The sequence below is a fragment of the Sarcophilus harrisii genome, chromosome 1 (assembly GCF_902635505.1).
Source record: "Sarcophilus harrisii chromosome 1, mSarHar1.11, whole genome shotgun sequence".
NCBI lineage: Eukaryota > Metazoa > Chordata > Mammalia > Dasyuromorphia > Dasyuridae > Sarcophilus > Sarcophilus harrisii.
In genome coordinates, this window is record NC_045426.1 from 146,373,933 (window position 1) to 146,389,530 (window position 15,598).

A 15,598-nucleotide genomic window follows, 5' to 3' on the forward strand; every position below is an offset into this window, starting at 1 on the left:
TTTTATTTTACTTGCTCAATAGTATTTTATTTTTCCAAACACATAATATTCAATGTTCATTTTTGTGAAGCTTTGTTCAACAAATATTAGTCACTGCTGTGAGTCTGGCTCTGAGTAAGGCACTAGATTGTTGATTCCTTGTTTGTTTTGTCTAGATCTGTAATTTCACCTGAGTTTAGGGATGTTACAGTGTGGAAATTTCTTCCACTGATGAAGCCCAGCCACACATCTGCAAAAGAAAGTCTTAGAATTGCCTGAGGCATGATAATTTATTATTTGCCTATTTTTTCATAGCCATTAAGTTTAAGAAGCAAGTCTTAAATATAGGTTTTTTTTTGGGGGGGGGGTGGAAACCAATACTCTTTATCCAATATGCAGCACCTCAGTGTATTGTGCTAGGGATAAAAAGAGACAAACAATAGTCTCTGGCAGCAGGAATCTTAAATTACAAGGGGACAGAGAAAATAGATATACAAAGAGATGAATTGATTAAAAATTCAAAATAATTTCTGGGGAGGGGAGGGACTGACAGTTGGGTAAATGAGAAAAGGTTTCTTGTAGGAGTTTGTACTTAGACTAAACCTTAAAGGAAGATCCAAATAGCAAGAAAATGAGTTGGAATGGGTTTAGAGTCATGAATACAGAGATAGTATTTAAGCAGAACAGCAATAGCAGGTTGATAAGAGTGCATAAAAGGAGTGAGGAATATTTAATCAATCTGGAGATATAGATGGCGAAATCCTTTAAATGTCAAAACAAAAGAGTTTGTATTTTATTCCAGACTCTAGAAATGAGAGGCAAGAGAGAGTGATCCGAAACTTCTTGAACAATTTTAGGAATATATGTTTGGCAACTTTGAAGGATGTTTTGGAGAGGGAAGAAACTGGAGGCAGGAAGATCAGTGAGAAGGCTAGTATAATAACTGAATCAGGAGTTGATAAAACTTTAAATTAGGTGATTATGGTATAATTAGTTGCAAGAAATATCTGGAGACTTAGGAACTAACATTAATTATGAAGGGAAGGGAACAGTAATTGAAAGGAGAGATAGCTCTAGTTAACGAAGTGCTTAATATTGTTGCAGTGAATTGAGTAAAGCGCTAAAAAAAAATAAAAATCTTAGTTTTAAGCCCCATTGGTGACAATCCATCTCTCACAGGTTCTGTGCTGTTGTTTATAAAAGGAAATTTGTGTTGTAAGTTTTTTTCCCCAAATTTGAATGTATGGGAAATGTAGGAAAATGTTATATATTCTTATGTTAACTACAGATCAAAAGCCATATTAATTTAGTGAATTTAGTTACTACTTTGTGGGGGAAAAAAAACTTTTTTATGTTTAGTTTTCTAGAGTTATTTCCGTCCCAGGAATTGATCGTTATATTTGTATCTTTTTCATTAGTGTAATCGCTCAAATTCCTCTTCTCCTGTGGACAAACTTAATCAGCCTCGTCTAACCAAACTGACCCGGATGCGCACTGATAAGAAGAGTGAATTCTTAAAAGCATTGAAAAGGGACAGAGTGGAGGAAGAACATGAAGATGGAAGTCATATTGGACCAGAAAAGGTAACAGTTTTTAACCTTTGATGGATGTAGGTTAAGTACTGGTACATTCATTTCTCAATCAGATGGTTAATATAGATTAAGCACAGTCAATATGCTCAGATTAATTTTAGTACATAAAATTAATGATTAAAATAGACAGTTGCCACATAAGATAACAAGCACAGTTAAGAAATTATAATTAAATATTTGTGATAGATTATTGTTACTATAAGAAATTAGTGAATATGATGAAATAATGAATTAATTAAATAAAGACATGCAGAAAGAATATAAAGAAAAGTCAAAAGAACTATATGAAAATAAAAGTTGTTTCATTACTGTTATTTTGTACTGGACATATGATTACGCTTTGTGGATACTTTTAGTTAAGCAAAACCTTTCTGTAACAATGCAAGGGGGGCACCTGTTCTCTTACTATTGTCACAGTTATATAAAGCATTGAGAGCCATTATGTTTCAGAGGCAAAAGTTGAACCCAGATCCTTCTGTTTCGAAGGCTTTCTCACTCTTCTGTATGCCATATTGCTTTTGATTATAACCAAGTTAAAACTAACAGTGCTCTAATGATTGTGTGAGTACATTGATTTTTGAGGGTACTCTCTGTAGTGGATTAGATCTAAACTAATCCTTGCTTATCCTGTGATACAACTCTTGTTCATGATTAATAATGCTATGAATAACAGTATTGATAATGAGGAAGGGAAAAAGAACATGTGAACACATAAGATGTTTGGTAAATTCACTAAGCCAATAAGATTTTGTCAGACTAATGATGCATTTGATCTTATGTGCTTAAGCTTTTAATATGTAATGGAAATTTCTCAAGTTCATAATAAAAGCTTTTATTAATAATAGTAATAGCTAGCATTTATATTGTATTTACGGCAGCTAGGTAACATAGTGAACAGTGGTAGGCCTAGAGTTAGGAACACTCTTCTTCCAGAATTCAAATCTAATCTCAGACACTTAATAGTTTTGTGATCCTGGGCAAGTCACTTCACCCTGTTTGCTTCAGTTTCTTCATCTGTCAAGTGAGCTAGATAAGAAAATAGCAAACCACTTTAATATTTCTGCCCAAGAAAACCCCCAATGGAGTCACAAAGTATTGGACATGACTGAATAACAACATGTAGTACTAAAGTGCAGCGTGCTAAGTGTTTTACAATTAACTTGTTTGATCTTCACAACAGCTAGTAGAAGTAGGTGCCAGTGTAGTAATCTCATTTCACAGATGAGGAAACTGAGGCAAACAAGTTTAAATAATTTGTATAAGATCATATAGTTAATGAATGATTGAGACCGGGTTCAAAGTAGGGTCTTAATGATTTCAGACTCAGTGCTTCTATCTTCCCTGCCACCTAGCTTCTTAGAGTGAGTTTGGGAAGAATAGAGAGGGAGAAAAGTGTGCAATGCTTTTTTTGTTTTTCTACTAAAGTAAGTCTTTTTGATTAGTTTGCAACTCTTGATTCTCTGAATTTACTTATCTTAATTTCCTTTCATCTTCTCATTGAGCTCTAAGGAGTACATGTTAGCATCTAATGTATTCCAGGCTCTTTGGTGAAGAACAGGAGATAGAAAATAGCCATTGCCAATTGTTGCAGTCATGAACTTATCTTCCTGTCAGTGGCAAGTTATCAGTTCTTACTAAAGTGGCTATTAACCTTAATTAATCTCTTCCTGCAATTCCATGCTGGCAGAAATTCCTTATTGGAATAATATTTTACCCTAATATTCTTTAAGAAACAGTATATTCTGACTAGCATTGCAGGTATACATTGCCTTTCTACTGAAGTATTTTCAACTGTGTACAGGTTCTATGAAAAGGGCAAAAATGTAAAATAGTTATAGGAAACTACAGTACAAGAAAAGTAATTATTTGAAGTACCTGAAACTTTTAATTTGGACACACATTTTTGAGATTATAAAGAAAGTCAGAGGGAAACATGATTTATGAAAAATAAATTCATATGAATTTTTGAATGATATGTCCATTTTATGCCAGTAGTATACTTTTAGTTCAAATATCTCCTGGAAGAATCTTTGGAATTTGATTGTATCTTTGGGAAATTTCATTTGTGAAGTCTCAAAATTTGTGAATTATTCTTTAAGACATGTAACAAGAATTTTTGGAAAGTATTTTATAAACCTTCAAGACTTCTGTGATGTGTAATTGTAACTTTTTACTCTCTGAAATTATTAGGATGATGACTCATTTAATTTGCATAATAGCAACAACCCTCACCATGAAAGAGACATAAACCGAAATTTTGATGAAAATGAAATTTCACAAGAGAATGGCAATGCCTCCGTGATTTCCCAACAGATCATTCGGTCTTCTACCTTTCCACAAGCTGATGTCCTTTCAAGTTCACTTGAGGCAGAACATAGGTCAGTATTAAATTCCATTATCTTTTACCAAAAATCATTATTTTCCTATAGTTTTTTATATTAAATGGTACAGATTATTTCAAATAGTAAACCTAATGATTCTTGTTTGATTTTTGTAGCCATCAGAAATGTTTTTAAGTTAGTGAAAATTTGCTGACAGTCTCCACTAATTTGAAATTTAAGGTAATTTAAACTAAAACTTTATCTTTGGATTGTCTGAAGAGAGTTTGCACAGTAATGAGTAGCATGATAAAATTGCTGGCACAGTATTTAGTGAATGTAAGAGCAAATTGCCTTCAAGCATGTCTACCATCATACAAATATTGAGGGTAATTGTTGAGAAATATCTGATTAGATCTCTCATTAGCTATCAATTTGTATGATTATATTCTTAAAAACAATATCTTTAGATATTTTCAGCTCTTTACTGACTTCACATCTCAATTATTCTGAAATAGCTTGTAATTTTTTTCTGCTTGTTTTCTTGATGTGAAGTAATCTTGATTTCATCATCATTGAAATGCACATAGAGATCAACCACAATTTCAGAGCAGCAGTAATGAAATAGCTTTCCTTTTTCTTGACAGAGAGGTGAAGAGAAACTGCAGAATGAAACACAGATTTAGAGACGAGGCTGATTTATAAATTTGTTTTCCTTGATTATGCTTATTTATGACAAATGAGCATTTTAGGTGCTGTGTGGGATAGTAAGGAATGGGGAATGTAGGGATAGTAGTTCCTCTTTCCAGCCCCCATACCCCAAAAAGTATGAGTATCAGTGAAGCAAAAAAGATGCACAGAAGACAACATAGGAGGTTCAGGCAAATAGGATAGTTTGGGAATAAATTGTTGAATTTATTGTATGCTTTGAAAGAACAAAAAGGGAATCTAAACATTTTAGAGTAGAGTCAGTTTTATGTTCAAATCCTCCTCCTCACCCCCGCCCCACATTTTTTTTCCCCTATGTGGAAATGTGCATGTTTGCTAATAGAATATCAAAAAAAATACTTCTGTGTCTCTTCCCCCCCCCCCCCCCCCTTCCATGCACATCATCTTAGCTTGTACTGTTATTATAAGGGGAAATGTCAGTGCTTGTATGACATATCTTCAAATGTAGAACTTTAAGATTTAAAAAGCATTTTTTATAAATAATCTCATTTAACTCTCACAACTCTTTGTGAGGTAAGGCCTCTTTTATGTCCATTTTACAGATGAAAGTGAGGCTGAGAGGTTAAGTGAATTGCTCAGTCACATAGCTAGTTGGTTCCTGAGGGTTGGATTTGAACTCCACATTTCCCGATTCTTCAAGCTCAACCAACATCTTTATCTACTCTGCCATTTAACAAATTCTGTAGTATTGGTTGTTGAATTTTACAGGTAATAGGATAAATTTCATATTGATTTTTTCAATCTTAAGATAACAAACTAGGTGACAGGATAGATACTATCAGTAAATGGCTATTGAATTTAGGCTTCATTTTGCCTTTTTGGCCTATGTCCATTATGGCAGGAATGTAGAAGTTGAAAGATTGAGATTACAGTTTAATAATCATTAACTCATCCCTTCAGTTCCTTTGATTTTAAGGGCATGGTTTTGCTTAAGGCTAATAATTCTGTGCTTTATATTCTTATACCCTTTCTAATGATAAACAGAATTTTGTTGAATTATCCCTCTTGATCTTTTTAAAGGAACATTAATTACTGCTAGAGCAAAAAATGATCCAAGGATAGGAATTAGAATTTTTTGAGTAGTAAAGAAAATGTTTGATTTATAACTGGTGTCATATCACTTAGGCAGCTAAATGCTAACAAGTGTTAGTTTCTTGAATTATTCTCAAAATATGTCTTACTTTTACCTATTAAATTTTAAACTCCTTGAGGTCAGGAACTTAATCTTACATTTCTCTTTTATTTCCTCACAATGTTGAGTACATAAAAACTTACTCAAAAAATAATTAGTAATTGACCTATTGTTAGGAACATGGAGTTGATTTTATTACTAATGGGAGATAAATCTCTTGAATCAAGTTACATATTTAGCTTTTTTAATCTTTTAGGAGAGGGGAAAGCAAGTGATATTCATGTCCATTTTAGCCTTCCTCTTCCCCAATTGAAGAATCCTAAATTGTAGAAAAATAAACCTCACATATGCAGTAACATGACTAGCTTGAGATTCAGGTCTCCTTCTGATTCATGAATAGTGATTCATCCAGAATCTTTATTGATTGATTTTATTTGGAAAAGTTGCTGCTAGGTGGGTCCAGAGTGGTATAAATACATCACAGTGAATACTTACCCATACTTGTTGCTCCTTATAACCTTCTTCCAAGCCAATGTGATAATGATACTAGTAGGTAGGTTCTGCTCATTGTTGGCTTTTTTCTTGAGTGGTGGAGAGTTACGTGCCGTCACTAACCCTAGGAAAGATGTGAAGGGGAAGCATGTCTAAAATATTTTTTATTCAAGATGCCTTGAATTTGAGTTATTTGAAGAAAAAGGAGGCTAGTCAGTATTTTACACACACACACACACACACACACACTCACTCACCCACTCACCCACTCACCCTCTAAGGGAGCTAGTCAATATTACACACATCCATACTTAAAGGGTCTAGTCAATCCCTCTCTCTCTCTCACCCACCAAACAACTTCAGCTAATGACCAAGTTTTTGTACATAAACTTCTCTGAACTTGGTTAGATTAGAATTTAGCCTGATGGATAGAAACGGAATCTTCTTTCTAAAACTCCAGGCATATCTGTATCTTGAAGCTTCTTTTAGCACTGTCTTTTAGGAATTGTCCTTTAAAAACATCTCCATGTGCCTGTGAACTTTTCTTTTCATTGCTTGAATGAAGAGCATTTTGTTCTTTTTAAGAAATATATTTGGAGGATTCTGGGGAGATAGCGGAATAGGTTGATAAATTTCAAGTTCTTTCAGATTTGCGCCCCAGGGTGAACATAGACTGGTGAAAAATGAAAAGAACTTGGAGCAGAATAGAGATCCTCCTGGTAATCTGAGAAGATATTTGAAGAATATCTGAAGAAAAGACCTCAGGCTGGGGATATCTGAAGTGCAGACACTTCCAGGCTAGGTCCCACAGAAACATCAAATGGAGATTCCTCAGGCTAGTTAGGTGTGTTTGGAGTCTCTGCAAGAACCATAGAGATTTTTACCTCCTGAACCATTTGTTGAGTTGGGATCTGACTCTCAGCTAATTAGACTAATTGTGAATGCCAAGCACATCTGTGCTGCTGACATTTGGCCATGGGTGAGAAGGAATCAGCACCTGGTGAGGGCAGGAGGAATGGTGTTGGCTGCGGGCACTTGGAGGAGGAGGATGGAGCTCTTGGTTTGGGGTTTCTGGTCAGAAGGGAGAGGCAAAGGGAAGCTTGAGGCACCATCTCTTCACCTTAACTCTCCCTCACCCCTCCGTACTCAGGATTAGAGGTGCTTACACTAATATCTCTTATTAAAAAACAAAGAATGAACTTGCAAAGAAGAAAGAACTCCACCATTGAAACATATTACTCGAAAAGGGGAAAAAAGTTTCTACCCCCAAAGAGTGATGTAAAATGGCTCTCTGCCCAAAGAGAATTTATAGAACAACTCAAAAAGACATTGAGGAAAATCTTTTTTAAAAATCCAAGAAAAACAAGAAGATTTTGAAAAAAAAAGTTAACCAACTAGAAAAGGAGTTACGCAGTCTCTAAGGTGAAAATAATTGTTTCAAAATTAGAATTGGGCAAGGAGAAACCAGTGAAGCTATGAGAAACCAAGAAATAACAAAACATAAGGAATGAGAAAATGGAACAGAATGTGAAAGATCTTATAAGAAAAATGATGGATTTGGATCAGTTGGCTCAAGAATAGAAAATATAAGAATAATTGGACTCTTAGAAAGTTGTAACCAAAAGGAGAACCTTGACACAATAAGCAGGAAATAATTCAAGAAAATTGTTCTGAAATGATAGAACATGTGGGGAAATAAAAAAAATTTCACTGATCACCATTTACGAGATCTTTTGTGGAAAACGAGAATATTATTGTGAAATTTCAAACCCCCCAGATTAAAGAGAGAATTTTGCAAGAAATGAGAAAAAACCAATTCAGATATGCTGGAGCTACAGTTAGAATCATACAAGACTTCCTGCAGTAAAAGACCACAGGTCCTGTAATTATATTTACCAACAATCAAAAGAAGTAGGATTGCAGCCAAAAATACCATATCCAGCAAAATTATCTACAATTTTGAATGAGAAAAAATGGCCATTCAGTGAACTTCCAGAATTTCAGGACTTTTTATCAACCAAACTTAACACAAAATTTAACATATAAGGGCCAATATCAAAGATCAATTTTAGAAAACACGGACAAACTTATGCTGCTGCTGCTGCTTCTTTTTTTTTGGCCGAGGCTATTGGAGTTAAGTGAGTTGCCCAGGATCACAGAGTTAGAAAGTGCCAAGTGTGTGAGGTCAAGTTTGAATTTGGGTCTTCCTGACTAAAGGGCTGGTTCTCAATCCACTGCGCCACCTAGCTGCTCCATAGACAAGCTTCTTAAACATGGATAAATTGTTGTCTTTTTTTTTTTTTTTTTTTTTAAACATGGGGAATGTATAGTATATGTTTAAGATTCACAATAGGGTAGCTCAGTGGCAGATTTAAGATAAAAGTAGTAGTTATATCATGCAATTGAGGTGCAGAGGAAGAATAGATACAGAGGCATTAGAGAAGGAGGAGGGCTTGTAGTTCTGAAAACCTACTCATTTTGGGAATGGGTTCAGTAGGCAATGCTCCATATATACCATGAAGGGTACAATTCCCTTCAAATTCTATGAATAAATAAGGGAGGAGAGATAGATAGATGGGGAAGTAAAAGGTGAGAGGAGACGACAGAGGAGGAAACCTTGGGTTGGAGGAGCTTGAGTAATGGACAAGTTATGGATCAGAATTTAATTAAAGAGTCAGCAGGGATAGGAAAGATGTGTGTGTATGTGGTGTATGTGTGTATCTACATACATATACATGAATATGTCTTCTTCACTACCGCCTATTTCGGGAGAGGGAGGTTAAAAGAGGATAAAAAAGAATAGAACAAATAAGGTGTGCAGCAGAGAACCAAAGAACAATTTTTTAAGGAAGTAAAGGAAAAAAATATATTTAAAAAATGGACATTCATGAATATAATTTCTTCTAATACACACACACACACACACACACACACATCCATCCACACACCCACACTTAAAAGGTAATTTGTTATATGTTTTGAATCCTCCCTGATGTTCTGCTGGGCACATGATAATGTTTTCTTTGTTTTGTATTCCTTTTCTGATTTTTAAAATTTAATTTTATAATTATTAAATATTGATATTTATTAATAAATGTAAATAATGTTTTTTTTTTCCAAATAAAATAAAGTATTCCAAATGTTTTAGTTTCAAACTACAGTAGTCAGTTCTCTATCCATGCACTTAATATGGTAAGGGGGAAAATTGATATTTTGTCTCTTGATTTGTACTATAACTTCTGTTTTGCATCTCTTCACACTTTCTTTTTCCCCAGTTTTTTCTTCACTTATTTTCTTGGTATCTTCTTCCTTCTTTTGTATCAGTGATGACAGAGGTCTTTTCCGTTAGTTTAGAGTCTTGTTTTCATTGTGATATCTTGAAAATTGGTTCCTAAAAATTTTTTGGGAATTTTTCCTTCAGCATGGATTTCTTTATATGTATTTCGTCAGTTTTAGCCACTTTGCCCAACTTTGTTATCTGGAATACATTTTCATTTTTCTCATCATTGGTTACAGAAAAGTTAATATCTCAATGTGATATTTTCATCAATATTGAGAGTAGTTTACTGTATTGTACTTAATAAATGTTTCCTTAAGATTTTCTCCATGGATTTTTTCTGTGTAGTAGTTTAATTTTACACCTTAAATATGATATATTTTAAATTTTAAAAAATAAAATAATTACTTATAGTATAGGTTGTAAGTGTTAATGATTACAACATTTTACATAATCAGGTAGCTAGAGGCAGCATAATATGTGTATAACAAGCTAGTCTTGGAGCCAGGAAGACATAGGTTCAAGTCTTAACTCTGACAGTACTGACCTTATGATGCCTGGGTAAGTCATTTAACTTGTTAGTGCCTTATGCTACTCTTTAAGTTGCAGAACAACTGCCAGTTGGCTTTAGTAGGAGTTTTCTCATTGGTAGTCTTCCTAAATCAGTAAAAGTCAAAGGTCCAGACCTCTTCCTTCCCTCACTCCAATTAGATATCACATTTTTTAGAGCCATTACACCAAATTTTATGAATATAAGGTGAATTAAGTTAATCATCTTTGTTGAGTGCCTGTTCTGTCCAAAGCATCAAAGGAGGTGTTGGTAGTTCATATACTTGGAGGTCACATTATTACTCCATTATTAGGGTGTTCACTATTGGATCACGTGGGATGATTTTTACCATGAGGGTCCTTTTGAGATTAAAAAGTACTACTATAGATACACACATTTGGAAACGTTTATCTTTTCCAAGGGTCATTTTAATTTATAGGTGGCATTTTACATTGTCTTATATAACTGAAATTGCTATTTCAGGATTGTTTTATAAGTAGAAAAATCTAATATATAAATCTAATATATAGATATGTGACAAACTAAGGAAAGAAAGATAAAGCTACTACTCCCTATAATCTCTGGCAAACTCCTTTAGCTATCTTAACCTAAAGATTTAGTGATGTGTATTTTGATCATATTTGAGACAAAAGTTTTATTTCCATTTAGACTTAATTTTAGGATTCTTTTATGTCAATGAAGCACTGATAGATATTGGTCTATATCTACTTAAGTATATTATAAATGATGTTTTCCTACTTGAGGCAAAGTGCTTATATCATATTTTATTTTAATCTTTTTTCTTTTTTTAATTTTTTTAAAGGTTGTTAAAGGAGATGGGTTGGCAGGAAGACAGTGAAAATGATGAGACATGTGCTCCCTTAACAGAGGATGAGATGAGGGAATTCCAAGTTATTAGTGAACAGGTAATAACTAATTTATTATAAGAGACAAGTGTTCCCATAGTGTTTTTTATTCTCATAGTACTATTCCTTATTCCAGGTGACATAATTAAAGTTAAGTAGTTTGATTTACGATTATAAATGGCTAAAATTTGTTTTATATTCAGGGGAATCCACAACTTGAAGTTAAGAGTTGTGGATATATTTTTCTTTAAAAACAGCAATACTGATAAGCTTTTTAGCCTAGTTGCTGTAATAATGTTGTTCTTTTACTTTGTCTAACTCAGGAAGAAATCTTTGTAGAATGAAACACATTATGAAATACCCCTCAATAATATAACAGAAAAATACTTAATATTTTAACTTTTCTCCTATCTATAAAGAAAAAATAAATTTTACAGAACAAAATAAGGCCCTGCATAATTTTTGCAAGAAATATATTTGGAGGCTAAAATATTCTCCAAAACATATATGTTATTCTCCAAATATAATATTTTAATTTTTAGGTCCTTTGTTTTAAAAGAAAAACAGTATTGACTCTAAAAATGCATTTTTTTTTTTTTTTTTTTAATCTTCTGTCTTCTCAATATTGCATTGCATTTGTTGATGCTGTGGTATATTGTGCCTAACTCCACTTCAATTTTTAATATTTATTTTGGGCTATTTCTCTCCTTGCTTTCTTCCCTCCTTCTGTTTATATGTCTTTCTATTTGTCTCATGCATAAAATTGATTTAGTGATAGGTTTCTTCAGATTATAGGATTATAGATATAAATAGTGAATTAACCTTAGGACTCATGTGATCCAACTTTTCTTTATTTTAGTGATTATTTGTAAATTATCTTTAGCTCATTTGAATAGTATAGTAGCTGACTACTATACTATTAGTCAGCTCCATTTTGCTTCACTATTCCATTTAATAAAATACATTTAATAAAATTGCCTTTTTTTCACACCTCTTCTTTCAAAATAAAAAAAAAATTGGTAAATATTCATTGGTCTTTTTAAAGAGATAATTGTGACAATAGGGTATTTAGGGATCAGGTTTTTAATCAGAAAGGAGATACTAAGAGAAATTGATCGTCCTACATTTTACACACACACACACACACACGTTTTTGTTTTTAGTAATGAAATTAGAATCCTGATTTAGATAATTGAGATCCAAAACCAAAAGCTAGTTTGTCATGGAACAAGTATGTAGTGAAATGCTAATAAGAATGTTACAAAACCACTTTTATTCACCCAGCTCTTGGTTGAAGATGGCTTTTAATTTTATCTAAAAGAAACTATATAAATGTTTAGTTTCTAGAGATTATAATATGGTTTGCAGCCCCATTCTATGAATGATTTGTGAACTCTAGATAGAGATCTACAAATACTATAGCTGTGATAATAGTGATGTTGAAAGCACACTTTTATATTTATTAACTTGGAGCTTCCTCAATTTAACTGCATCTTTATTTTCAATTATCAGTAGGTTCTTGATGGTTTTATTATATTTGCTGCCTTAACTTACTGTTCTGGAAACGGGGGGAAAATCCTACTTGCACAATTTTGTTTCGAAAAATTATTGATGAATGTTTAATGCTTTTACAAATAAATGTCTTTAGTATTTAGAAGAAAACTTCTCAAACAGGATTGATAATTCTTCCTTCCCAGCCACAACCTTAAAGCTTTGAATTTGGGGTAGTCTTGCAATGGGTTTTACCACACATGATGTAAAGGATTGGCAGTATTGCCAAACTATTCCTTAAATAGAAACAGAGTATGAGGTTGTTGTATATCTTTTAGCTCATTAGAAAAACATATAATGAACTTGGTTGAGAGATCACAGAATTTCAGAATTGTAAATAGATTCTTAGTGATCTAGTCTAATCTTTATGGAAAAGTCTCCATTATGGCATATCTAAAAGTGATCATCAGTTTTTCCTTGAAGACTAAGGTATAAGATGCTACCATTCTGTAAAATTAATAGAAATTTTTTTCCTCACACCCAACTTAAATTTACCTTTTAATTTTGCCCATTAATTATACCTATTTCTGTTTGTATGACTTGAATATAGTGATCATATCCCTTCTGAGCCCTCTTTTCACTAGACTTAAATATTTAAGTTTTCAAATTCCGTCAACTAATTTTCATGTGGCCTGAACTTTAAGACCCTTCATATTTCTGATACTTTCTTCTGAATGTTCTCTTAACTTATCAGTGTCTTTTCTTAAACTGTGGGTACCTAGAACTTAACATTTTCCTTCTGATATTGCCATATCAGATAGTTTTTTTTCCCCCCTGTCATATCACATTGTTGATTTGTGAGTTTGCATTTCACTAAAAATCTCAGGTCTTTTTCCCACCGTACTTTTGCAGATAAAATTTTTTTTATTTGTGATGATGTAAATTAGTTCTTCCAAAAATTTCTACTTTATGTCCAGAAATTAGTTTATTCAATCAATAGGAGCTGACTTTGTGGATTCCTTACTAGTTATTCTCCTAAGAGTTTTTCCATTATATTCATAGGCCTTTAGAGCTGAAAGATACTAAAGATTTAGTCCAAGTACCTTATATTACAGATGAAAAAACAGTCCAAAGAGAATAAAAAGCATGATGTCAATAGCTGGGACACACATTTTCACTAGACTTGTAATCTGCCTGGTGTTTTTTCCATTGTACAATATTACATTGTAATATGTAGAATTTTAGGGCAGAGACAGTTTTTAGATTTTAATATATCGTTTATATTCTATTGATGCCTCTGTATAAGTATTATGTATAGTGTTGATACATAATAATATTTTATTTTGGTAATTCTTTCAATTGCTAAAACATGCACATTTTTCCATTACAGTTACAGAAGAATGGTCTTAGAAAAAATGGTATTTTGAAAAATGGCCTGATCTGTGACTTCAAGTTTGGACCCTGGAAAAACAGCACTTTCAAACCCACTTTTGAGAATGATGACACAGAGACAAGCAGCAGTGACACATCAGATGATGATGATGTGTGAAGGATTCTCTAACAGCTTTAGAAGTTTTAGTGTGATACATCTCATACAGTTTGGGGTGAATTGTAAAAATGAAGAACTATAATTTATGTAGTAAAATACCCCATTAGAAGAAAATATTGGGGGGACTTCTTTATGAAGAAAACCAAGAATGTTGTGTTGGGCTGTGTTGAACATTACTATAATTTCTTTGTAAATGAATGTTGTAGAAATGAGGACTTTGGTTGATCCAACATTGACTTTCTTCATCACTGCAGCGTTTCTCTGACTAGCAATGTGACGATGTAACAAATGAGATTGTTTCTCATTTAATAAAAAAAATGTGTAATGTTTTGCAAAGCTTCTGTCTTAAAATGTCCAGGTCTTTAAGAAAAAGGGCAACTTAACACTGTTTCGCTTGCAGTGTCTTTTTTCTTTCTTACAGTGGAAATCCTCAAGTTCACTTTGTACGCAAAAAAAAACAAAAACAAAAACAAGACAAAAATGGGGCAATGTAGCATGTTGGCTAAAACTGGAGCAGAGTGCACTAAAACTTTAATTTCCTGAACTGAGCTGTTGTAGTAGTGTTCACTTTTTGAAACATAATTGCTCTTTAACTATTTGTATGTAGTGCAGTAAATGTTACAGAAAAGACTTTTACCACACTTCTTCCAAATTTATAGAAATGATCTAAAATTAAGAGCTTTATTTGGATGTGCTGCAAAACCCAAGATTTTCAGAGTGGACAATAAGGAAGAATCTTGTGGATAAAAAAAAAAAAGTACATATTTTGATAAGTTATTACACATGGAAAAAAACCTGCTCACATTGACTGGATCTGTCCACTACATGAAAAATAAACTGGATTTTCATAATATTGTCTTACTGCGTAGTGTCCAAGGTATTGGTCTTGTAAAGACAAATGTGCTTTACTCACCTTTATTAAAACAAAGTGTACCATATTTATTGAAGATAGTTATTGGTTTTCGAATTTAGAAAAAGCTTTTGGAAAAGCAGTCATTACCCATTGTTTGACAAATATATGGAACATTGTTAAATAACAAATTTTATTTTTAATTGCACAGTTAATCTCAGAACCATTTGTAGTAAATTGACATTTTTACAGGTTTGTTTTTTTCGAGTTTTTTAGCTTCTTTGTCCTTGTGGAAGAAATATTCTCATTTATTTTCATAGTAAAATGCTATGAGCAAAAAATGCTTTAAATTTTGTGTTCGTAGGCTGTGTTCCATCTAAAATATTTTATCTTAACACTTCAGTACTTTTAACTGGTTATCTTCTGTTTTTTCCCCTCTTCCAAATCCTTTTTCCACCCCTTTCCCTCTTTTCTCCCTTGGGAGAAAAGAGTTGACAGGTCGTGTTGGAGAAATAAAATAACATTCTAAATTTTGCATTGTAGGGTAGTAGAAGGTGGTATTAAAATAATTTTCGTTCTAATTCTGGTTAGGTTGTCTTTATTAAACAGGCTTTAAATATGCAACATGAGTTGCCATAAGCAGTCAAGCTATCTAAAGCTAATCCTGGCTGTAGCCAATAGAAATTGTGTGAGCATGTGCTCTGACAGCTGTGTCAGTGGAGTTTTTGGATTAGATTTAGAATCACTGTTTTGAAGTTCATTAGTTAACTTGA

The 15,598-nt window shown here is 33.0% G+C and overlaps 1 protein-coding gene across 3 annotated transcripts in view; it reads left to right on the forward strand.

Annotated features, from left to right (window-relative positions):
- Window positions 1-14,780, forward strand: part of GPBP1 (GC-rich promoter binding protein 1) — a 96,240-nt gene extending 81,460 nt beyond the window's left edge. For all 3 annotated transcript variants that reach the window (XM_031965271.1, XM_031965265.1, XM_031965281.1), the window contains 4 exons: window positions 1,398-1,562; window positions 3,762-3,949; window positions 10,893-10,995; window positions 13,817-14,780. In XM_031965271.1, the coding sequence (XP_031821131.1) occupies window positions 1,398-1,562; window positions 3,762-3,949; window positions 10,893-10,995; window positions 13,817-13,975 (615 nt within the window). In that variant the 3' untranslated portion in view covers window positions 13,976-14,780. The remainder of the gene's footprint in view (window positions 1-1,397; window positions 1,563-3,761; window positions 3,950-10,892; window positions 10,996-13,816) is intronic.
- The last annotated feature ends 818 nt before the right edge of the window (window positions 14,781-15,598 follow it).